Here is a 24504-nt window from a genome sequence, read left to right as displayed (position 1 = left end):
TCGAAGCCGCGCGCGAGCCAAACAAGAACGAAAAGTGCGCATGCGGTGGCGTGATGCGCCAGTAGTGCCTCCATTGGCTGGGAGCTGCTACGTCACGGACACACCGTGTGAACGTCACCCGCGTCCTCTTCGACCAAAACGTCACGCTTTGGGGAAGGCGGTGCGGCGAAAAAATGAAACTATGAGGAAAAAGAGTCCCGTCGGCAATCATCAAGGCAGAGCAGCGCTGGAAAGGTTGTGTGCGAAAGAGAGAGAGGACGAGGCGAGGGGGGTGGACCCCGCTCGTAGCAGCAGCCCGGCAGCGCCTCTCCCAACATCGTACGATTCGGCGAGCATACCCCCCGCCGAAAGTCTCATACGCGTTCAGACAGTCGCATGCGGGCGGCGTGAGCTCTCTGCTCCGGCACGCTTTTTTTTTTTAAATACACACCCTCCTTGGGCCGTCCGTCCTGCCTTTGCCTGTTCCTCGAACCCGTGTGCGGCAGCGCGACACCTTGACTGTGTTATCCTTTCGGTGTTTTCGTCGTCGGGGGGTTTTGTGTTTTGGAAGAAGCCAAGTGCGCGCCTACCACACACTCCTTTGGATGGCCGGTGAACGCGGTGCGGCGTCTCCGAGTAGCATGGGTGCCTTGCGGTGGAGCATCTTCTCCGCGCCCCTGCGGTCAACGTCGTCTTTGGTGGTCGTCTTCGCCATCGTTCTCATCACCGTCGCGTGTTGCGGCGTGCGGACAGTGGATGCGTCCAGTGAGTATATCGGCTCTGCATCATCATCATCATCGCGCTCGGCGTGAATGCGAAAGTGAGGTGGCGTGAGCGACGACGTGGAGAAAGAAATGAGGAAAAAATATCGGCGGCTGCGCCGCTCGCGCGGTGTCGGCCCTTTTGCAGGCGTGGCACTACGGGTAGGGGGGGAGGGGGGTATCGGCGCGCTCCATACATTCTAAACACCGGCGTGGCCGGCGCCGGCAAAACTGCGCCGTTCGTCTCGGTTCGTTCTCGAACTTTCGAGACCGCGCTGGTCGTCTCGCGGTTAGAGTGCCGGCTTAACTGCGTGAAAAAGCCGCGTTTGTTACGGTTCTCTTTAGGCCACGTCGCTGGACGGACGTCGCAGTTCGTGCCGGCTGCCACCGGCACGAACTGCGGAAGCAAGAAAGCCGCCGGCCCGCCAACCCCCTCTCCGCAAGTCTAAGAGCCCTTTAGGCCTTGCCTGCTCCCCTGGAATGTGCTCGTTTCTTTTTGAAATTAGGCGCGCGCGTGGCTCCGACGTCCTTTACTTTGACGGGCTGTTATCTGGATTCAGTGCAATTACTGATTTTGAAAGTGTTGCGCGGATAGTGCGAGTCTGGATATGTGCCGAGAACAAACGGTATATATAAATATTTTTTTTTCTACGTTATACTTAACTCGACCGGTTTTCGAATGTAGATGTTGGTCCAAACTTATCAAGAGTCCTGAACTGAAACTCGACTACATCAACAAACGCGCCGCTTGCCGAAAACCGCGCAACAGTTTAATTCATCCTCGAGACCGGGCGAGTGTTAGCCACGCGGGGTCATTGAAACGCGGCGGCCGCCTTTCCTACAGCGCCGGCTTTGCCCATCGTACAAGCGGCGTAGTCCCGCGGCTTTTTTCTGGCGCATCTCTTTCCCGATGGCGAGCTTTCTCTCTTTCTCATCTTCGTCTTCACTCTTGTCTAGGCGCTTTTTATTTATGCATACATTTTGTATCGCTTCTCGTTCGGGTAATCTTGCCGCCGGCCGCTCCTGTGCTCCCGGCACGTATAGTCGATGCAGACGCGCGTCTTGTGTGTTTTTCATTGCTTTCGATTGCCGTCTGCTGTCGAAGCGATTTTCCCTCCCGCTACGTCTTCCCGGTACACGTGCATATGGCCCGCCACGCTTGTTGAAAAGCAGGAGGCCTTGCTCTATAAACAATTCAACATGCTTGCTTTTAAAGAACGTGAACGAATCAAGCTTTATTACGAAATGATCACTCGCCAATCGCTATTCCAGATGGGATGGCGTGCAGACGACGCGTGTAGGCGACGCCATAGCCTCCTTTGCTACGCAGACGTATTCGTCCGCTGGCACCATAGAGTTTCTCACTATAACACCTAGAGGGTAATCTGGCGCCACCGTCTATGGGAGTTTCTTAAGGGGGCACCGTGCCGTCATGGGAATGACGGTATATGTGTCTGCGAGGCTCGTGTTGGCTGGTGTTGTAAGAGGCTTCGTCTAAAACGTGGATATGGCTACGCAAATAACGCGTTCTCAAAGTAAAATCTTCATAAAATGTTTCCATTCACGCATATTACATGTTTACTCACCCACGATGCATGACCAAGCGAAGAAAAGCAAGAACAGACGACCAACTGTTTCAAAGCGAGCGCGAACCTTGCCGTCTGTCCTCCAACTTTAGCGGCCCGCTGATACTTTTTACGTAACATGTAGTCGTACACACAATAACAAGTTCTCATAGTTAAACAAAACATGTTTTCGCGTAATAATAAAGCTAAAACAGCTTTTCACGTGCTGACGGAACGGTACTTGCCAAGCGCGTCTTCAAGGTGTCCTGTCTCTACGAGAACGATGCCAATCCGAATCCACAATATACCGGCATTCCCACGCATACCACAGCGCAGCAGCGCCAGATTTCCCTCTAGGTAATGTAGTGAGAAACTCTATGGCTGGCACGATCGACTTTGGCACGCGAGTTTGGGTGGTACGTTTGTTGCAACCAGATGAAAGGTCCTTTCTGATGGACCGCCCGGAATTTCGATGACGTGTATTTCATTGCGAAATGATTCATTTCCATCGTTATTCTTAGAGGTGTGCCGTGAAGTCACTCAGCAGAGGAAATTAGCCCACATCCAGACGACACGTGCATGCGTCGGCTGGTCTGTCTCCCGTTAGTCTGTAAAACACCTTCGTCGACGCTTGCGGGAAAACCGGCATTTTCGAAAGCTAATAATCGCGTTTACTTAGCGACCTAATAATTTGAGACGCGCGTTTAATGGCGCTATCTTTAATGCGCATGTTGTACCACGTGGTCATGCCGCGCACGAAAAAGTTGTCAACCACGTGCAGACGACCCTAGGTCCCACGTGTCGTCTGTTAGGGCGAACGACGTGTCGGTTCGGTAGAAGGCCGCTGCGTCATTCGTGCGTATCTCGCGCGCACATAATGCCTAAAGGATTAACCATTGTGCCGTCTTGTCTTTGAAGATCGATCGCAGCCCTATCCTTATTCTGCGTGCACCTGAAAGCCGCGCGCGATTGTGCTGTCGCGTGTAACGACGTAGTTCCATAAATACGCCTGCCAAATGGAGCACACGACGCCCAGCAAGTGGTTGTCTGGATGTCGCAAGAGAGGGCTCGCTATCGGTATGACGAAATTAGCGCCCCGTCTGGAGTGCGATTATTCTCCCTCGCCGGTTATCGGAGACGTGAGTGCGGGAAACCGTCTGCCGTGTCGCAATCGTCGACAAATATACAACATCGCTATCGCCCCCTTCCGAGTAGGCAGAATGAGGAAGTTCTCAGGTGACGTTAGCGTTGAAGCGGAGTACACAGAGAGAGGTTGGCGTGACGTCAAAAATGAGTAAAGCGTCTATCTTAGGACCGTCGATAACTCCAGCGCAATCATCGTCTCGGAGCGCAAGCTTTCCCCAAAGAGGAGAGAGAGAAGCGAAAGAGGGGAAAGGCAGGAAGGTTAACCAGACACGTTTGGAACTCTGCACGGAGGGAGTAGGGATATAGGGACGAGAAGGCAGACGCGCAAATTTCGCGCACGTTTGAAGGAGCTCACCGAGTCTCCATAGACGGTGGCCAATACCTCTCGACTTGAGGTACTGCGGTATCGGTTTTGTGGCCTTCTGTGTCATCGACGTGCACGGCCATTGACCTAGGATGTTCATTTCTAAGAATGATCTGGAGTTCAGCCATTTCAATGCTGTCCGGAGAGACTCACGCTCGGCGGCCTACCGTGGAACAGAGACGCAAAATGAGTTTAATAGATTCCGTTATTCCACGAGAGTGATACATGGGCGCATCTCCCGTTCCGCTGGCTGCGAAACGAGTTGGCCTTTGTAAGTGCCGAAAGCTGAAGAAGTAGGAGTTGGGCAGACGGCCCGTGGATTGTTAGAGCGTGACGTCACCTCCGAGATCGGCACCAGAAGGTGCACCGTTGCCATCTCGGGGGCTGCATTTGCAGTTTCTGGGTGCCAAGAAGTGCCGCAAGGGTGCCAAGAAGCGCGCGCAAGACGGCAGAGAATAAGGCGGTGCGATATAATTGGGAACTTTACTGGCATGTATGGGTTGCCGTCAGCTAACGCACGACGGATAATTGGAGATCTCTGGGAGAGGTCCTTCTACCTGAAGTGGACGTAAATGCGTATGATGATTACTCGCCGCATGCGTGTTGGATCCAGGGCAGATCTTAATTATTGCTTTGAATGAGGACAGTGCACCGAAGACGACAATCATTTGCCAAATAATAACATCGTATTATTAAAAATTCCTAATTAACTGCACTGAAACAATTACAGAGGACCACATGTTGCGAGTGTAGATCTGTCCGCCTTCCATTCTGAAATTTAATTAAACAATCCCGTTGGCGATCATCGCGCGGTTTCTCGTCTCTGACGCTGCTGGTGCTCATTAAAAAACTGTTTAATTATGCCTTGAATGCCTCATTAAATTGCAAACGGTTACTTGTTTTTCTTTAGAGCCTCCATTGTAGCCTAATTCGATTTAAAAAATATGTGCTCAAGAAATGCCATATCCAAAAATCCCATATGGTGTCTGGGAACATACGAGTTGTTACTGTAGCATCTCATATACTTATAGTATTATTGAATATCGGTGTTATTACGTATGTTTTTTTTAAAATAAGTTCTACTGTCATTTCAGGCAGATATAGAGCTGTGTCTTACCAGTACTCACGTATGGGGCAGAAACCTGGAGGCTTACGCAAAGGGTTCTACTTAAATTGAAGACGACGCAGCGAGCTATGGAAAGAAGAATGATGGGTGTAACGTTAAGGGGGGATAAGAGAGCAGATTGGGGGAGGGAACAAACGCGAGTTAATGACATTTAGTTGAAATCATGAAAAAGAAATGGGCATGAGCAGGGCATGTAATGAGGAGGGAAGATAACCGACGATCATTAAGGGTTACGGACTGGATTCCAAGAGAGGGGAAGCGTAGCAGAGGGCGGCAGAAAGTCAGGGTGGGCGGATGACATTAAGAAGTTTGCAGGGACAACATGGCCACAATTAGCACATGACCGGGGTAGTTGGAGAAGTATGGGAGAGGGCTTTGCCCTGCTGTGGGCCTAGCCAGGCTGACGATGATGATGCTGACTGTCTTTAAAGGTCGTGTAATGGACGCCTTTCCTGGACTCGTTTTATCTTTTTGTAGTTTTGTAGTCGGTGTCATTTGTGGTTGAAGACGCTAATAGTAAAGGTTTTTTATAAGAGACACTAAAGAGAACAAAGCATATTTGAGTTGTATTAGTAAATCACTCTCCTAAATACCCCCCAAAAGTCACTCTTACCGGGAGAAGAGGCGTGCTATGCCAGAAAATAAGCAGCAATGAAAGACCTGTGGCAGTACCAGGTCTCCGTGCTGTCATGTAATTAGACGGCGCTTACTGGGGCCTAGCTAAATTTTGTTTATCGGTTAAGCTGGTCCGCATTGTACTCTAAAGGGGCGAAAGACCGAACTTAAGAAGTCTGAAGAACTTCTTACCGGTTCTTATAACGGCCCCAAAATCCCTACGTCACGCTGACGTACACAGGCGCTGGGGGATTATCGGATCCAAAATTGAAAAAATGGAATCTTGACTTTAGTTTTTCTCTTCCAGCAACCAATCTATTGGCTCGAAATTAACTATTACATAATTTGAAAGATTATTTTCTCGGTTCTAGAATGATTTAGCGCTGATATATTTGGCGTTCCTTTCATAGAAATGCCGGTTTCCTGGGTTCGTGCGCTTTCGAAAACGTTTCGCTCATGCCTTACGAATCTTTCTGCTCGATGGGCGAGTGAATGTATCGCAAGATATGTTCGAGTTGAAAGCAGTTGCACTGGTGATGCTTTCCCAGCGCTAATCCCATTGCGTGACCCTCCTGAGCCTGTTGCTTAGCGTGCACTTGACAATCCGGTACGGTGCCGTGTCGTCTGCCAGTTCTGCAGGCTGGGACCGAGATGCAGTTCTCTCTCGCTCTCTTTTGAATCGCGCGTTCAAGTTACTCTCAGTTGAGGCACGTTTATGGAAATGATTTTCCACTCTTGTCGTTGCACATTGTAGGTGGTCCACGTCCAAACCGCGACCTCCGCTGTGTGACGTGTTTTCGGCTCCCGCAATTGCTTGCGCCGCATGCCGTTAGCGAAAGCACAGCCTCCGAGACCTGCGCCTGTTTATCCAGAGGGCGCTACCACTGGGGTACAGTTAGAGTTACTGTATATGCTACCGTAGGTAGCAGAGTTGCGCGTAGGTCCGCCATCTTGCCTGAGAAGCAACCAAGTCTATGCAGCGAAGCCGCACTCCGTTTTTGCAGGCGACATGCCTAGCGTATCGTCGATCGACCGTGGGCGCTTTTGCATCGCTTGTGCACCGCTTTTCCGCCTAATCGCAAACAAAGCGCATCGAAACAGGTGAGCGGATTGGATTGTGAAGAAAAAGGCGCTGCCCTTTTTTAGCGCGCGGCGTAAGATGCAGCACGTATATTAGTTTTTTTTTTGGAGTTGCATTCACTTGTGCACTTTCTCCGCCCTAATAACGTATCGGCACTCGCGTATCTAGAATAGATTGTGTATTCTATATACGCCGATCAGATGCAGCATTCTAGAACCGCGACGGTAACGATTAGATCGCACCGAATAAACTTAGGGAATATGGTGATGTTATTTTATAGATTCCGGAAATCCTACAAAATTTTCGTGCGAGAAAGCTACTTCACAAGGTAGTATAAGGTTCGAAATAACATAGCGTATTAAAAACTGGACAAACTTTAGTAATTGAGATAAACAATCAGATACTTTAATAACGTTCCTTCGCTTGAATACTGCTTGACACTCAGGTTTTGTTTCAACAGAGATAAATACGCTACTAAGAGCAGTGCAGTGCTCTTTTAGCATGTAAACAGTAACAAAAAGTACCGAGCCGAAACTACCCTTTTTTTTTTTGGCAATAAAATCACAATGCGAATTCCAGAGAAAACAAACAAACACTAGTATATGCGCGTGCAAATATTTTGATATAGCGAGCTTTATCAAGTGCTGCTCTTTTACAAAAAGAACTGTACTAAATATAATGAGGCTCATACTTGCTTATGTGCCATAGCTCTCAACATGTAGCCAGTCTAAAACATTACTGGTGAATCAATGACCAACCATTGCTATTTCGACTCTGGTACCCCATTGGATCTTGTGTAGGAACATATCCATCTACCGCAAGCAATGGATATCAGCTACACCTGCAAGTGTGATTTCATTATGTGCCTTTTTACTGCAGGGATTCCAAAAGTAGCCTTCTGTGGGAGTGTAGCGAAAGTTTTTCTCACAGGATTGACATAGCTACATTATAGGGAATAATTCAAAACACAGTTAGGCCCTTACCGTATGTTAAATGACGTCATTCATTCCTCTTGCATCCTGGTTCACATAAGCTGTAGTAGCTTAAACAACTTTACTTAGTAGTAACCTCTTTCATTTTCAGAAACAACCCAAGCAGTGCATAATCATGAAAATGTGAGCTGGCTTTTTTACGACACTTCTGTGAAAGCAGTGTGGTGCATCACATGCAGACAAGTGGTAATTCCAGCTAAATATTCTATATAACTCTACGTGCTTCCATTATTTAAAGAACAATCCAGACTTGCAGTAGCTTTTAATATTCCAGCTGTGAATTTTTTAGCACAGCCCAAAAAGCACGTAGCTGTTAGTCAATCAATTTCATCTACACACTTGACGCAATAGGCAGTTGACTGAAAATTTGTTTGTTCAGGTGTCTTTACCTGAACACCCTTCACTAGTTTTACAAAGGAAGAAAAACAATTACTGCAGTAAGGTGTCACGAGGCAGGGCGACGAAACAAACGTGGGATGCGCTGCGCACGTTGCGTTGTTGCTACGCAGCTAGCACGCACGTGGACAGCGAACGGCAAGATCGGCCGGATTGGATTTGAATTCGACTGGCGATAACTTGTGTCAATCCAGTTCGCTGCAGCGGCGGCGTCGGGAAATACAAAAATTGGCCCGAACATCTGCTTCTCCGCAATGCACGGTTGCTTGGCTACCACGTGATGACGTTCCGCCAATAGAGGCGCTAGCGGCGTGATAAAACAGACGCGCAACTCTGCTACCTGCGGTAGCACATACAGTAACTCTAGGTACAGTGTAACTGGGGCGTCGATTTGGACGCCACCTATGCATTCTTTAGGGGCGCTTCGTGTCGTGTCCCACTGCAGTTTCTGAGCGAGAGGGGTGCCTCGGTGACCGATTGTAGCCCTGGTGCGTCCTGCTGTGTGCGCGTAGTTCTCCCTCTTTTCCTCTTTCTGTTCCTTTTTTCTTTTTCCCCCACTGTAGGGCAGCAAACCGGGCGCTCGTCTGGTTGACGGGCGCCCCCCCCCCCTCCCCCTGCATTTCCTCTTTTCTTTCTCTCTCATAGACAAACCAAAGGAACGAATCCGTATTAGTCCTTTAATGTCCAACGTATCATACATGCTACTGTTTGGATACGTAAAAATTTTTGAGGTATGAGAAGCGCGGGTAACATAACGCATAGCCTACAGTAGCGTTTTTGATACGCAGGACAGAATTTTCAGGAGGCGGGAGAGAGAGAGAGAGATAGAGCTTGAATTCGGGGGTTTTACGCATCAAAACCACAATTTGTGAGGCATTTGGGGGGTAACCCCGCATTAATTATGCCCTGGTGGTCAAAATTAACCCGAAGTCGCCAACTACGGCGTACCTCATAATCAAATCGTGGTTTTGGCACGTAAAACCCCTGAATTTAAATCATGTTTCGGCCACCAGGGTACGTTTAACGTACCCAAAGGGGAGGAGGGATAGCTGGGGGCGCTGGTGCGACCGTATTTCCCGCAGAAGACCACGTGACAATTTAGGATCAGCCGAGCACGCGGGCCGTATATAGGTAGCGTGCCCGGTTATATTAACCTGCGCCGACTATGTGCATCGACGTTGATGCGATACCCGCACGCGACGGGCCGATTTGCGATGACTGCATGCGCTTGTTCTTTTCATCGGCGCTTCGTGTACCCAGGATGCGCCGGTTATTCCTCCGCCAAAACAGTTGCGCGCAGCGGAAGATAAGCTGTATCGTGTGTGTGTGTGTCGCTAATGACGTCTCCGATTTCGCTGAACGCAAAGTTAACTGACCCGGATGGCTGTGTCGCTCGTGCGATAACGTCGTTGTACGTACAAGCGTAGCGAGTGGGCTGGCCAATTTGCGAACGCCGACTCTTGAGGCTTGCCGAGATTAAACGCGTTTCCTTTACTTTACCGATAGCGCGATATTCTTGCTTCTGAAAGATAACTTCTGAAAGATAAGTTAGTGACGAATAGAACGTCGTGTTAGGTTGCGTGAGTCATTTGCGTTTTTTTTGCTATAGCTAAGTGGCCACTCGTATGGCGAAGGAGTCGAATGTGAGCTAGAGAAAAAGAGCGCGCGTGGGGGGGGGGGGAGGGGGGGGACTTGCGATGCCGCACTAAGCAAGCTGCTGATGAGGTCTTGGCACGCTAGATTCCAGCCAGTGAGGCTTAGAGTCGAACTTACCGCGGCATCGTGTATTTTATGTCGGCTTCAATACGGGCGCTGTGAACAGTCTATCGGCAAGGGACTATACAATGCGGCCTAAATAAACCAGAAAATCGACCTATCTGGGTTTCGAAAGTTCCTCCTCCGCACCAAAAATGGCCCAAATATGAGAAACTATGCACCCCTAAACACGTGACTTGACACCGGCGTGTAGCGGCACCGAGGTTTCGGAGGGAAATTCATAAAGGATAAAGGGAGTGGCCGTAATTTGCGTCGTTGAACGAGTTAAGCGAGTCTTCATTGAAAGAATGCTTCAGCAGTGTGGACAGCTTCGATGTCAATTTCTCTTGTTTCTCTCCACCTTGCGGGTTTCCGCAAAACTACTACGTCAATAAACGGCTTTCGGGTATATCTTCAACGATCGCGCGGCTGTCGACGTCGACGATTGTTGGCCGTATCGTGGCGCGGTGGTATACGTGGCGGTCGCCCGGAAGATCGATCGATTGGGTTCCCGCCAGCGGACGCTCGATCGCTCCGGTCTGTTATCGGCGACGGTGTACAACGTTATCTCATCTTCCTCGTTGCGTCCAGATTGCGCCAAGGCGCGCCTAGGCATCGTGCCGGAGCTATCAGTGGCCCGGGGTAGTATTGTGGACACTGTCGAACTCTTTTAATGCCGGCGCCTTTGAGACAACCCGAGACGATACGCACGAAGTAGCAGCCACCTGGGGAAGTCGGAACAGAACAGCGCCATACAGAATTGTCGTCTGTGTGTTTCTGTCTCCCTTTGCTCGTGGTCGGGTAAAACCACATCCGGTTATGTGGGTAAAACCACATCCTCTTCTATGCTATAGTCCTTAATTATTTCTCCATGACAGGCCAGGTTTTGGCAGGAGTGATCATTTAATCCACGACCTTGGTGCGCAGAAACGGGGCTTCACGTTTTGTAATGTCGCGTCTCATTTTTCACCCCTGGCACAGGCAGACGTGTGCAGTAATTGCTAGTGAATATGAAAGAATGCTAAACAAAACGACTAATGGAGCGCGAATAAAAAATGAAATATCTGCAGATATGACACTTCGTTAGTGAGAATGCACGTTCTTGCTGAGGAAGTCGTCCAAAACGGTGACGGCTCTCGTTTCTAGACCCCTCGGATGCCGTGACGTTTATGACCATGTGTAATCGAAAATGAGCGGTCGCCCAACGTCCTGTTGTGCCATTACCACAAGCCCGGATCCCGAATCTGCAAGATGCAGAATCTATCCTGCGAGCGCCATAATTCTCCCTTCACAAGTCAAGATGCTGCGCCTTCGTGCGGGAGAAGCCTCGGCGGAGCAGCGTGTTTTGACGTGCCCGCGTGTGCCCGACGGCCCGGCGCCGCACCTCCCTTGCCTGGAGGTCACCGCGCGCGCGAACTTTGAACCGAGTGGCCAGCGCGGTCGCTGGTTGGACCCCTCGGACGACCGTCGTGTGCTGACTTTGTATTGGGCCGTTTGAGTGACAATGGGCCTCGGGGATTATAAAAGCAGCAACACGCCGCTCGAAAACAGGATCTGCCGACCCCACCGGGAGAGTGTGTCGCTCCCGACTGGGGTGAGATGTGTAACGCGTTTTCGCCGGACGTCGTCGTGCGAGAACAGTCGCGTTTGTTGTGAGCACTCGGCCCCAGTGCCGACCCGTTCATGTCCTGTATGATAACCTGTATATAATGTATAAAGTCCCTTTTGTTATTCTCATCGACGCCAGGCTCGGAGTCTTCGCTACCAACGCTCTGTCACGAAACGGGTGACGAGCGCTACGGGACCACAAAGCCGTATTCGTGGTGCAGCGGTGCAAGTTCGTAACACTGGCGGCACCGGTTGGATGTCGTAATACTGGTGGCACCGGTTGGAAGTTCATAACACTGGTGGCAGCGGTGGGATGTCGTAACACTGGATGGCAGCTACGGGATTGACCGGCATCAGCTACCTCGGCGCGGTGAGTGCCTGAAGTTTACCTCAAACACCAGACTTTCTCTGACACAGGTGATAGTAGCTTAGGGAAGGATTTGGTGTTGCATTGTGATAACCTTGTGTGTTTCAAGCCTAGTAAGAGTGTTTTGAAAACCAGGGGATGCTGAGGGGGTAAACAGGGCAGTGTGTGATATACTTGCATATGTCTTACTAGTAGTGTTATAGTAGCGTACGGCAGGTATATTCAAAAAGGGTAAACAGCAGGAGGACAGTGTGAACGATGGAGAAGTACAAGGTGAAGGAACTTCTCGAAATTTGTGAGGAGTTGGGCATTGAGTTGGGCTCAACCAAAAGAAAGAATGCGATCCTTGAGGTCATGAGGACTGGGGACGTAACGGCTGAGGAGGCCGCTGAGGCCTGGGCGGATATCAATGAACGTCGCGAAGAGGAGGAAAGGAGAGAACAGCAACAGGAGGAAAAGAGGGAGAAGGAACGTTGCATGGAGGAAAGGAGAGAGATTCGTGAGCACGAGCTTAAAATGAAAGAGTTGGAGACTCGAAATAGCTCGCCAGCGCCTAGTCTCACTTCTAACGTTCCAAGAATACGCGATCAACTTCCACCCTTTGTCGTCGGAGAGGATATGGCCAAATACCTCGTGAAATTTGAGCACGTGTGCGAACGGAATAGCATTGAGCGATCCCTCTGGGCACAGAATCTGTTAGCGTTGCTTCCTGGGGAGGCATCAGACGTAATAACTTGCTTATCGAAAGAGGCGTTTGAGAGCTACAGTGATGTGAAGGAAGCGCTACTGCGGAAGTACAAATTGTCGCCCGAAGCTTTCCGGCAGAGGTTCCGGTACGAAAAAAAGGGTAAGGAGTCGAATGTTGACTTCGCGTTTCGTCTAAAAGCCGACTTGGTGGAATGGCTGAAGGGCGAAGAGGTTTACGACGACCGCGACAAAATTGTCGAATGCATCGCGTTGGAGCAGTTCTACCGTTGCATTGATGAGGATGTCCGGCTCTGGCTGCAAGATAGGCTAAAGGAGGTTAAGCTAAACAAGGCAGCAGAGTTAGCGGAAGAGTATTACACACGCCGCAGCTTGCACAGCAAGGCAGTGCGCATAGAAAAAGCAGATAGAAGAGATGGGTTTTACGGGAAGCCCGACAAACGGAAGGAAATCACGCGTCGCGAGTTTCGGGACGACGAGTCCCTTCCCAAAGAAACTGTAAGGGATGGACAGAATGCATCTCAGAATGATGATGATGGTCCGAAACAGCGAAACGAAATGACGCGTTCTTTTGAAAAACGGAGACCGTTAACCTGCTACAATTGCAAAAAGCAAGGGCACATCGCTGCAAGCTGCCCAGAGAGAATTGCTTTTGCAACGATACAGGAAACTCACAAAAACGTACGTCTATTGGAGCCCTATGTGCAGGAAATTAAGGTAAACGGCAAGAAGTGCCGAGCACTGCGGGACTCTGCAGCAACTATGGACGTTGTTCACCCGTCTTTCGTCTCCTCGAGTGATTTTACGGGAGAGTGCGTTAGGATACGGCAAGTGGCCGAGAAGGAGAGTGTCTGTTTACCGATCGCAACGGTTATCATTGAAGGAGAGTTTGGAAAACTTAACACCGAAGCCGCTGTGTCAGCCGCCCTCCCGGAGCAATTTTCCTACCTCTTCTCAAATAGCTCGGAGCAGCTGCTGAGGGATAAGGGCAAATCATTCTTTGCCGACGTGGCGTACATGGCCCCCACGCGATCCAAAGCGCGCCCGCTGTCGAGGGAACTTGACTTAGCGTCGGTGAGCGAAAGGCGGTGCGGCACACGGACCGATCACGGTAACTTGAGTGGCGAGCAGTCACGGGAGAGGCAGAGCTCGGAGGCTGGCCTAGGCGAGCGGGTCCTGGAGGTGAGTGGGAGTGACGCGTGCAGTGCTAGCCGCGATAGAGACGCGACGCCGCAATTAGGCGACGCGGGCTCCACGCTCGCTCCGGTTTCCGCCAGCCGGCAGGAGCAGGCTGCAGTTGAAAGAAAAAGTCTGATTCGCGAGCAACAGGAAGATTGTTCATTAGCCGATCTGAGGAAGAGCGTCAAACGGGGAGTGGAAAAAAAGGGGGTTTCATTTGGCAAGGAACCTGGCTTATTGTACCGCCGTTACACGGATAAGCAGGGTCGCAAATATAAGCAGCTTCAGATTCCGCGAAAATATCGCCGGGAAAAATGAATGACCTCATTTGCTTCCTCAGTAGTATGTTTTCGGTCCAAAGCGATTTCAAGGGGACCATTCTATTTGTCATTATTATTGCTGATTATTAATTGTTTCTATTTTGTTATGTTGATGATTTGAAAACTGATTGTTTAAGCCTTGTGTGCTAGATCGTACACCTGCCTCTTGTTGCAGCGGGAGAAAAAAAAGGGGAAAACAATTTAGTTAGGTTGATTTGAATTATGGCCTTGTCTGGTGTTTGACGGGAGACAGAGGGCACTTGTTCGTGTTGGGTGTTGCCTTTTGCCGGTCGGTTTTGCAAGCTGCAGAACGACCAAGCGGGACCAGTGGCGAGAAGCAAGGTCTTAGGAACGACCCGAGCGGAGCTGGTCAAGGTGCCTTGGCGACGACGTGGTGAGCAGAGCTCCTGTCCTGGCGAGTCGGACCTGGGCACGTGAGGTTACCTGGCGTCCCGACACTGGACGTGAACTTGGACGAGCCTGACGAACGTGCGCGCCTGGCATCCGAGCCACGTGGAGGCAGCTCGTCTTCCCGGCGCCTTATCTGAGGGCGGGGATGCTGTTGTGCCATTACCACAAGCCCGGATCCCGAATCTGCAAGATGCAGAATCTATCCTGCGAGCGCCATAATTCTCCCTTCACAAGTCAAGATGCTGCGCCTTCGTGCGGGAGAAGCCTCGGCGGAGCAGCGTGTTTTGACGTGCCCGCGTGTGCCCGACGGCCCGGCGCCGCACCTCCCTTGCCTGGAGGTCACCGCGCGCGCGAACTTTGAACCGAGTGGCCAGCGCGGTCGCTGGTTGGACCCCTCGGACGACCGTCGTGTGCTGACTTTGTATTGGGCCGTTTGAGTGACAATGGGCCTCGGGGATTATAAAAGCAGCAACACGCCGCTCGAAAACAGGATCTGCCGACCCCACCGGGAGAGTGTGTCGCTCCCGACTGGGGTGAGATGTGTAACGCGTTTTCGCCGGACGTCGTCGTGCGAGAACAGTCGCGTTTGTTGTGAGCACTCGGCCCCAGTGCCGACCCGTTCATGTCCTGTATGATAACCTGTATATAATGTATAAAGTCCCTTTTGTTATTCTCATCGACGCCAGGCTCGGAGTCTTCGCTACCAACGCTCTGTCACGAAACGGGTGACGAGCGCTACGGGACCACAAAGCCGTATTCGTGGTGCAGCGGTGCAAGTTCGTAACACTGGCGGCACCGGTTGGATGTCGTAATACTGGTGGCACCGGTTGGAAGTTCGTAACAGTCCTCGGCTTTAAAGCCACGAGGCCGAATTATTCGGTAACTGTAAGCCCTTGAAAAGCAAGCGAGCAGTGTGTTGTCTAGGACATGTTATTTAGTGCGAAACTGAAAAACGTGATTTTCGTCTCTGAGGGCTTTGGTTTCGAGCGGATTTGAGATGACGTCACCACCAGCTCTCTCTCTCTCACGCACCCCCTCCCCCTCCTTCCTTATTGTTTCGTGTTCTGGGTTAATAACGGGAAATGAGATAGTAATAAATACGCTACCTAAGTGGTGGCTATCCTAATACAGTTAAGAAACCGACGCTATACTTTTTCTTTCAAAGACCAAAAAGAAAGATTAAAAACAAAAAAAAACGAGCTCTATTATGAGAACGAACACGAGGAAAAAGAAATAATTGGCTAATTGAGAGGACAAATAGCGACTTTCGTCTCATCAGCGTGCATACCGACAAGACCCAACAAAGGTTCCGGCGTGTCAGCTCCACCGGTCGGGAGCTCGATCAATCGTTCCGTCGTCGTTGTCATCGTCACGCATGACTGCGGCCGCGATTAGCGCCTTCGAGTTGGCGACTCCTTCACGCTCCTCGGGCGCCTTGCCGCTGGCTGGAGTACGCGTAGGTGCGTAGATGTGCTGCGTACGTGTATATAGTTCATTCGGTTGCGGCTGTGCGCTGCTGCTAGCCAAGATCTCGGCGCGGCGATATTTGCTGGCGTGTTTGTTTTTTTCGCCGCCGGCCATGGCGTGCGTCGAAGAAAAACGCGGAGGTGGCGCGACCGCTCGATTTTCGGCCCGTTTCCAGCGCGAGCTCGATTCTCGATTTGAGTACCGATTTCGAACCGAACTCTGCCGGGGTTTAACCCTGTTCGCGAAGTTTAATGGAGCTCCGTAACGTTTTGGCACCTGGTCTCGCGCAGATAAGTCGGAAGCGGAGAAAAATTTTTCTGTAGTATGCGTAGTAGGCCTGTAGCGGTGGCGCGACTGTGACCGTGAAAGGCCGAGTGTCACGTGGTATATTTGAGCTGGCTCTCACGTAGCCCGATGATCCCTCTCGTGGGGGAAAAAAAAGAAATCTACTTCTTCTATGGAGCTCTGTTTCGGTGTGCAAGTTCGCGACCAGAATTGGCACGGGCGTACTTGGCCGTGGTAGTAATACGAAAATGATAGGATAACCAAACTAGGCTGCCGATGTTGAAAAGCGTATAGAGAGAGAAAGAAAATGACTAGCATCAAGTTTGTACATGCGTTGCGTGCCAGTCAGTTCGTAGTTTTGGCATAGCTTTGTAAAGATATCTCTGACAGAAAGAACATCAGTGTATACTGCTCCGTGACTTTGGCTTAGGAAAGTTCTCTTTCGTGCCCGTTTGGAGAATTCGGTCAAAGTGTAGTTATTTTTTTTTTCTTGGCATAAGCGCCGTCAATGTGCAGGTAACGTCAAGAAAGAATATCACGTATAATCTTTTTGCTTGTGCGCATATTCACATCTTGTTAGGTGTGTTCGTGCTTTGCTTTTATCGGATATTTCGTTCTAGCGATGGAACAAACCGTGGTTTGGCACCTAATGCGTTTTTTAGCGAACATGCAAGAAGAAACGAAGAGCTTTTTTATAGTTTATTTCTTCCTTTCTTTATTTTTTCAGCACGAAAGCAGGCGAGGAACAAATAGTTAGAAGGTAGTATAGCGCAATCGTCTGCACCTGCTAAACATGGCATACACGCACTTCTGCAATCCGGTTCGGTGTGCTTATGTCTGGCCTGTGTAATTGTATCTCCTGTACGGTAGCTATCGAATCGCGCATTTCGCGACCCTGGATGCTTCTTGCTCAAAACTATACGGCGACTATGTCCATAATGTTTGTATACCGGCACCTTCGTATACCGTCGTGTGTCGCTTTGCACGCATTGTCGCGTAGTAAGCCGGTGCGCGTGTATCTACTCGCTCAACAGACGTGGCGACCCGCCCGACAGAGTGTCCGAATAAGCCACGAGAACCCAACCAAACCAGCCCGAACCAAACCGGTAAGCGACGATCGAAAATTGGACAGCGGAGCAAACGAGCAACCACTTTGGCCAGTATACGCTCCGGATCGTTCCCGAAATGTGTCCTCTGCACTGTCGTCCTCCTCTCCCCTCTGCCTCGTATGGTCTGCCGAAGCTGTTTTTTTTTTTTTTCTCTCCTGCACATGTCGAATCGAAGACCGGCGTGCTGCCGAAAATGCTCGCGCTAAGCGCAAGCGCGTAAAACGGTACCTTGCTTGCTTCTTTCTTTTCCCCTCTCTCTTCATTCTCCTAGCCAGGTAGGTGACCTTGATCTTGATTTGAGCGAACGGCGTAAGAAGCCTGCGGTACGGTCGTTCCTCTTTCTGGCTTCCCGAATTGCGCGCTCCAGCGACCAAGAAAGCAGGCAGTGCTCACGGGTGGCGCGATAGCGCCACTTCTTGTACTCTCGTGTTTATGTGCGCTTATGTTTAAAACATAGGCTCTGTTATGGCTGCCGCGCGCGCCGCGCACGAACAGACGGCGCGAGGCTTGTGTGCGTGTCCGTCTGTTTTCGATTTGTGTGGACCGCGTCGTCTGCTCCGATCGCGCCTGAGGCAGTCAGGCACGCAGGCAGGCAGGCTGAATAGCAGACGCATCCGGTTCGCGATGGCCACCTCGTCTGCTGATTGATTCCGTTGCGTCCCGCTCAATTTTCAGTCTGCTTCGCGGGGTGCGGCTGAATTAGTCGTCCGCAGGCTGTCCGCGCTCTCTTGATTGGACACCGCGCGCGCCCGCGACGTAATAGAAAATTGTGCGGCCTGGCTCGTTCCCCAATTTAGAAACGCTGCGAAGAAAGCCGAACGCCAGGCCGGGGTATGCTTGTGCCCATTTGAGAACCAGTGGGTGCCCCCGTGGGAATCGAGCCCACAACCTCCCGTTCAAGGCTCGCCTCTATAGGTGCATGTACGACAGTAGCGCAGCGTATATGTACTCAGCGGATGACTTATTTTTAGTGTAAAATTTTCGGTGCTGTTCATGTAGAAGTCGTGCCCGTCACGTTGGAGAGTCATGCTATGCTACGATAAGCTGCTGCTTCGCCCGGTCCGTTAACCACCAAATTATGTGCGGCAGTGTGGTGGATAACCCACAAGAGGTGAAGTTGTACTGAACAGGCCGGTACGAACGGGCAAATTCGGTGAGAACTCTGCCTGTGTGTTTTTAGATGTTGAAGGGGGAAAATGAAAGCGAAGCACGGCTTACGCCAGCAGAGGCAGCCACGTGTCTGTGCTCAGGAATATATCAAACGGTGACCGTATATAGCTATAATCCGAGCAGCGAAGCAGCAGGTATAACAGAGGCATTCGTAAAGGCGGAAGAAACTGGACACCCTCCCCTCCTCATGGTATCGACAATGTTCGAACTGGATCCAGAAGAAACATAGCGCGCGCGCGCACACACACACACGCACACGTGCGCACACACACACGCACACACACACACACACACACACACACACACACACACACACACACACACACACACACACACACACACACACACACACACGCACACACACACACGCGCACACACGCACACACATCGGAGCGTTATAGCCTCTGGCAACGACGATGTTGGGACCGCCAGAGTGGCACGGAATGCGTGACCGCTCGCGAGCTTGGAGCGACGAGTGTTGCGACGGTATACCGTGTACGCGCTGGCTTGCTTTCTTGCGAAGGAACGCAATCCGTTTCGCATCGTTTGCCGGTGCTGCTGCTGTGCGTTGTAACATCGCAGAGCTAGGGGATGAGTTAGCGTCTGTTCTTAGTCGCCGCCCCCCCTCTCCCCCTTTCTTTCTTTCTTTACTCCGAGAGGTTGCGAAACTACGCCTCCGCTCGCTCGAGTGCGCTGCCCTCTCGGTGCGTGTGTGTGTGTGTGTAAATGCAGGATATACAACAACGCGCTTAGTTGCGTGCGTGTGCGCAATATCGTCGCGGACGCTGTGCGCCGTGTAAACGCGGGCAGGATGCGCGAGTTCGTGCTTCCCGGAGCGTGTATATCGACGCTGCTTGATGACGCGCTAATTGACCAGCCGAGACGAGATAAGGTGAAAGTGTGTGTGTGTGTGTGTGTGTGTTTCATAAAGCTAATGTAAATGTCATACTTATATTACGTCATCTGAGTCAATTGTGTGACCTATAAGAAACCACAGATGTCTATATTTAAGATTCTTTCTGCCGCAAGTTTGTTGTAGGGACCTTTGGAAAAGGAAAGGGCACATCTTTGAATTTCTCTAAGATTAAGTCAAATTATACAGTGAATAGCATTTGTGAAGGCAGAAGTATGCCATTTTCTCGAAGTCTGAAATTGTGAACAAAGTGGCGCACCAACAGCCATATATGAAGCCAACAGGCAGTGAAGCAAAGCCATTATTCTATGTTAGTATTACGTCGCCGATCAGCTTTGATCGCGAACTATGGTGATTCATTATAGCAGTATTCGTATAAAAGCATGGCAGAGAGACAGGGAGATAGATAGAAATGTTTAATGGTGCGAAATGTAGAGAGGTCGGCACGAGGCACATTCCTCTAGCCAGCTATACTCTGCGTTGGGGGAAGGGGAAGAGGAAAAGAAAAAGGGAGAGGCGCGCGATGGATGACGATGATGAGCGGATTAATATGTAAGATATAGTAAGCAATTTGGGCTACTCCAAGCCTACAGTCCAAGTCCGTACTTTTAAAGAAAATCAAGGCCTGGATGGCCTTGAAACTGGATTTAACGTCTGGCAGAGGGCCTAAAATAACGTCTGCCAATAGTGGAGTCTGTCGGGGCGCGTGAGGTCACTGCTCAGCTGTTTACGTTCTTCCACGTACCGAAGGAAGTCACACCACGTGACCTACGTAGTCTCATTCACAATGCACAGCTCACATTCTGGAGACTCGGTATACTCGGTGCGTCACATGAGGTCAGCATGTAACCCACACGTATAAACGCCTCGCCCAGCCTAAGTCTGTGCAGAAAACTGGCACAGCTGCGTTGAATTTCGGATGCCAGCCTAAATTTCATGGTAGGGTCCAATCTGTGGAGTCGTCTGTGGCGATTGTCCGGATTGTCCCAGTGCTTTTTTTTGTCTCTGTTCGTGTGACACTCGAGAGAAGGCAGTTGGCGTCCGCTCTTGAAAGAGGAATCGCAAGCAGTGGCCCTGGTTCTTCGAGCTCCTTCTTCGGTTCGGCATCGGCCAGTTCGTTGCCCTGTACACCGCAGTGACTGGGAACCCACTGAAATGTAATGTGGTGGCCTTTCTCTTCCGCTAAGAGATCAGGCTCAGCGTTCTGAAGAGCCAACGCTCTGCAACAGCTTTCTTTCATTACCACTCTAAGTAGCTGCAGAGCCGATTTCGCGTCACTAAGTAATAGTACAGTTATCTAGTATCAACGTACTGTTCTGCAAAAAGAAAGAAAAAGAAAATGTTTCAAAAAGGCCGCGTGATTCGCAGCATCGAGAGTGAGGTTAAGTACAATGTGACCGGTGAGTAACCGCGGTATTCACTGGATAACCGACGGAAACGAATAGGAGGTCAGGCGACCGGCGATATTGTCTTCGCTTTGATCGGCGATACGCTACGCTCCTGAAGGAGACATAACTAGATCGGTGGTGCTGTAGTTTGTTTTGATGCTTTGCTGACCCTATACACGTATGGCTCAGCTCATTCTGCTCCAAGATAAACAACAATTAGGCTTTAGATCACCGGGGTTAACAGCTATGCAAGGCTGGCTGCGCTCTTTAAGGCGTTTAGTTTTTTTTTTTTTCTTATCAATCTAGTGCCGTTGCGATTGGCACGGTAGGGCTGTTTGTTTGACGTCCGCGCCGTTATCGTTCGGGCGTCCTCTTCAGTCCCGGATCGCGTCCTCCAGTTATACTTCGAGATGAGACTGCGATAAGGGTGCGTATACGATTTTAGCCGTCGATAGGCGACGTTTCGGTTCCACCTCCTCGTGCTGCTGATTGGCCTTGAGACGAGCGAAATGGGAGAAAGAGATATCGGGCCTTATCTCCGTTTCCGACATACTTGGATAACCTTGATTACAACCTCTCTCTCTCTCTCTCTCTCTCTCTCCGTTTTCTTTTCAATGTGCGTATCCATGAGAGCGCGGCGTAGCTGGGTCAATCGCTTCAGGGCACATTTTTTTTTTCTCGGCTGTTCAGTGGCGTGATCGCGCGACGCCACCGCTTTTTGTGTCTGAGGCACGCTTCTCCTTTCATTTAATTTTCTTACTTTCTTACGAGGCAGTATTTTGGTTTTCCTTTATCCAACGCCCGTTGCAATTGTACGAGTACCCCGTTACGTTTAAAGCGATAAAACGGGACTCGCAATGTAAGCTCGTGAAGGTTTCAGTTCGGAGTGAATTTCTCGAAGTTGGGCTATTCAGGGTTTATGCGATTGAGGAACGAAATCGGGGACCCCGGAAACGGCTGGACATGGTTTTGATTGGGCAAATCTCGAGACAACACTGAGTAAAGTCGATGGTTGCTGTAGATTAGGGTGGGAATCCCGTGTGCAGGGGCGAACGTGTGAATTCGCGTCGACAGATGCCGCCGATTGGTTCGGCGTTGGCGCAATAACGTTATCGATGTCAGGGTTAAGCTCAGACGAAGCTGTGTTGAAAGCGTAAACTTGGGGAGGAAGTTAAGACGCGGGCATCAGATAGAAGAGCAAGCAAAGCAAGCGCTGATTCGTTGAACTCAAAGGAAGATGTGATGTGCGGCGTTCAGTTATTTAAACGCCTGTGAACGCCTTCGTTGCGATAAGGAGTGTTGCCGGGCCCTGTATATAAGACTTCCTACTTTGGATGGCGAAGCTGCCGTATGTCTTCTTGTGCAATTTAACTTCTTGCTTTTCTTTTTCTTTTTGTGCATGACCTGCTAAGTCCGCATGCTGTCCTTGAACTTATGACCTTGCATAGATATCTACACCTTGTATAGAATTTTGTGCAGTCTATATAGAAATGTTCTGTAAAACGTATGCAGCGCTTGTAGACTAGTGCCGGAACTTTTTTTTATGTAGACTGGTGAACCAAACATTTATCTAGTGTAATGAATGCATCTAATACCGTAGCATTGAAGAGGATGGAGAGAGAAAACACACTGTTTGCAAGCTAAACTGCCTTTGCTTCAGTTCTGTGACCTTTCCTTTCTTACTCTTCTTTTTTTTGTTTTTGCCTCATTGCAGACCAGTGCTCCACGAGTCAGTTCAAGTGTGCCAAGCACGAGAAATGCATCCCCAAGACGTGGCGATGCGACGACGAAGACGACTGCGGAGACGGCTCAGACGAAGAGAACTGCGGTCAGTGCTTGGCTCACTTACCATTTCTCTTTCAGTGGAAGTGATTGCTTTCCGCTGTCACGTTCTGGGGCCCCCGTGCACGGACGTTTTTATTTAGTTAGTTTTTATTAACGCGATAGCGTTAAGGAGCTCGTGTCGCAGAAAAGCCTGTGTCGTTGGCGTCGGCGGCGTTGGCCGTGAGCGATAAATCCCTGCAGGCACTTCAAGAATAAAAAAACAACTTGCAAGATGGGCTGGGTGGAAATCGAACCAGGGTCTCCGGAGTGTGAGACGGAGACGCTACCACTGAGCCACGAGTACGATGCTTCAAAGCGGTACAAAAGCGCGTCTAGTGAATTCGGTGTTGCCTTAGAAACGAGCTGTTTCTAAGGCTCAGGCGTGCGTCGCTTGCTCAGGCGCACATTTCGTTGCCGCGCCGAACGCTGCGTTGCTCGACGCTCACCGCGTCCGATGCGGGGCGCGTAGTCGCTGCGCCGTAGCCCATTGTCTTACACCCCTTGGCGGGTCGACGGGAACGCTCTCGCGTTCCACTCTTGAAGGCGAAGCTTAAGCGTCCTCCATTTTGTTTTGTTCAATTTATCCACTACAACTTTCTCGAAGAACGAAGGACTATACAAGCTGAAAGGAACAAAAAGAAATAGGTGTATCGCCTGTGAGCAGCGAGAAAAATGTGCCAAGTAAAATTCACACGGGACCTTGTCCGGGCATCGAACCCGGGACCGAGGCCTTCCCGGAGTTGTCGCTCCTGTGCAATTGAAGCCACTTAATAGCTCGCAGACCGCGTGCGGTCACCAGAGTTGAAGGCGTATGCCGAGAGCTCGTCAGAGACGCCGAGGCTCCTTACGTCGGCGGCGCAGGCTCCTAGCTGCGTTCTAATTCGGTTGTCGCGTCCTTTTCTGTAGTGTAGCGTTTTAAGCCAATCACAGCCGCCGTAGCACCGTGTGATCCAATCGGAGCTGACAAGATGGCGGATGCGACAATATATGGCGGAATTTGCCAGTATGATAGCACCGCTAGACTTGCTTGTTATCGATGGCTACGAAATTGTCATATGTAGCAATATTCGCGCGGATCGGTTGATTGAAAGTCTATTAATAAACACAAACGTACAAGTCCTCTGTGTATATAGAGACACAGGGTCGTTGCCGGGCTAAGTTCACTGAAGCGCATGATGACGTCTTGGCCAAACCTCCAACTCAATCGGCCAACGGTCAGTTGCGTTGAAGCTGTATATCCATTCGGGATTACGATTTACCAGTCCCCCTAAACCACTTCGAGCTTCCGTGTGTGGGAAATAAAATTAAACTGCGTGTTAATTAGAAAACGTGGGCGATTAACGCACCGCGGTATACACCGTAAAATAATTTTCACCTCTAAACGCGAACAAGGGCGTAAATGGCTGTATATAACTCACTCCTTGGGGTGTTAAGGTTGCGAGTCATAGGCCAATTTAAAAACCTTATTCCCATTTAATGGCGGAAGTTACGTCATGCACTGTATTTCGTGCGATTTCATCCACGGAATTTCAGTCGGCGCCCTCTTCCCACGACCGGATTCAACTCGCGTGTGTAGTTACAGAGAAGCAAGCTTTCGGAACGGCTGCAGACACGGAATAATACAACTGGGGCGGGTTGCGCGCACTCTTGTATAGGCGACTCAGAAGGGTTAGTCATATTTAAAACAGCGCCAAAAAAAAAAAAAACACGGACAAGGTAGGACACAGGACGAGCGCTTGCTCTTGGAGGCGAGCCTGTCAATCAGCGTGTCTCTGTCGAAGAAGCAGGCGGCGGGTCTACCGCTTCGCGTACGTCGAACCCCATGCCGTGGATGCACGCATGTACAGTCGCGGACAGAATTAAATGGACCACGGGATCTCCGAAAGCGTTCAATTCCCGAGCAGCCTGTAGCAGTAACCAGTAAAACTGCCCACGACAACGTTGTTAGCATATTCTAGTCGGTCTAAAATGCAAAAAC

General features: G+C 50.3%; 1 protein-coding gene across 1 annotated transcript in view; it reads left to right on the top strand.

Annotated features, from left to right (window-relative positions):
* Window positions 1-216: 216 nt before the first annotated feature.
* The window catches only part of LOC139049905 (very low-density lipoprotein receptor-like), a 64863-nt gene continuing 40575 nt past the window's right edge, over window positions 217-24504 (top strand). The window contains exons 1-2 of the mRNA XM_070525782.1: window positions 217-744; window positions 22417-22530. Of these exons, the coding sequence (XP_070381883.1) occupies window positions 585-744; window positions 22417-22530 (274 nt within the window). The 5' untranslated portion in view covers window positions 217-584. The remainder of the gene's footprint in view (window positions 745-22416; window positions 22531-24504) is intronic.

Source organism: Dermacentor albipictus, chromosome 9 (genome assembly GCF_038994185.2).
Source record: "Dermacentor albipictus isolate Rhodes 1998 colony chromosome 9, USDA_Dalb.pri_finalv2, whole genome shotgun sequence".
Classification (NCBI taxonomy): Eukaryota; Metazoa; Arthropoda; class Arachnida; order Ixodida; family Ixodidae; genus Dermacentor; species Dermacentor albipictus.
The sequence above is the reverse complement of the archived record's forward strand: the minus strand, read 5'-3'. Positions and strand labels throughout refer to the sequence as shown.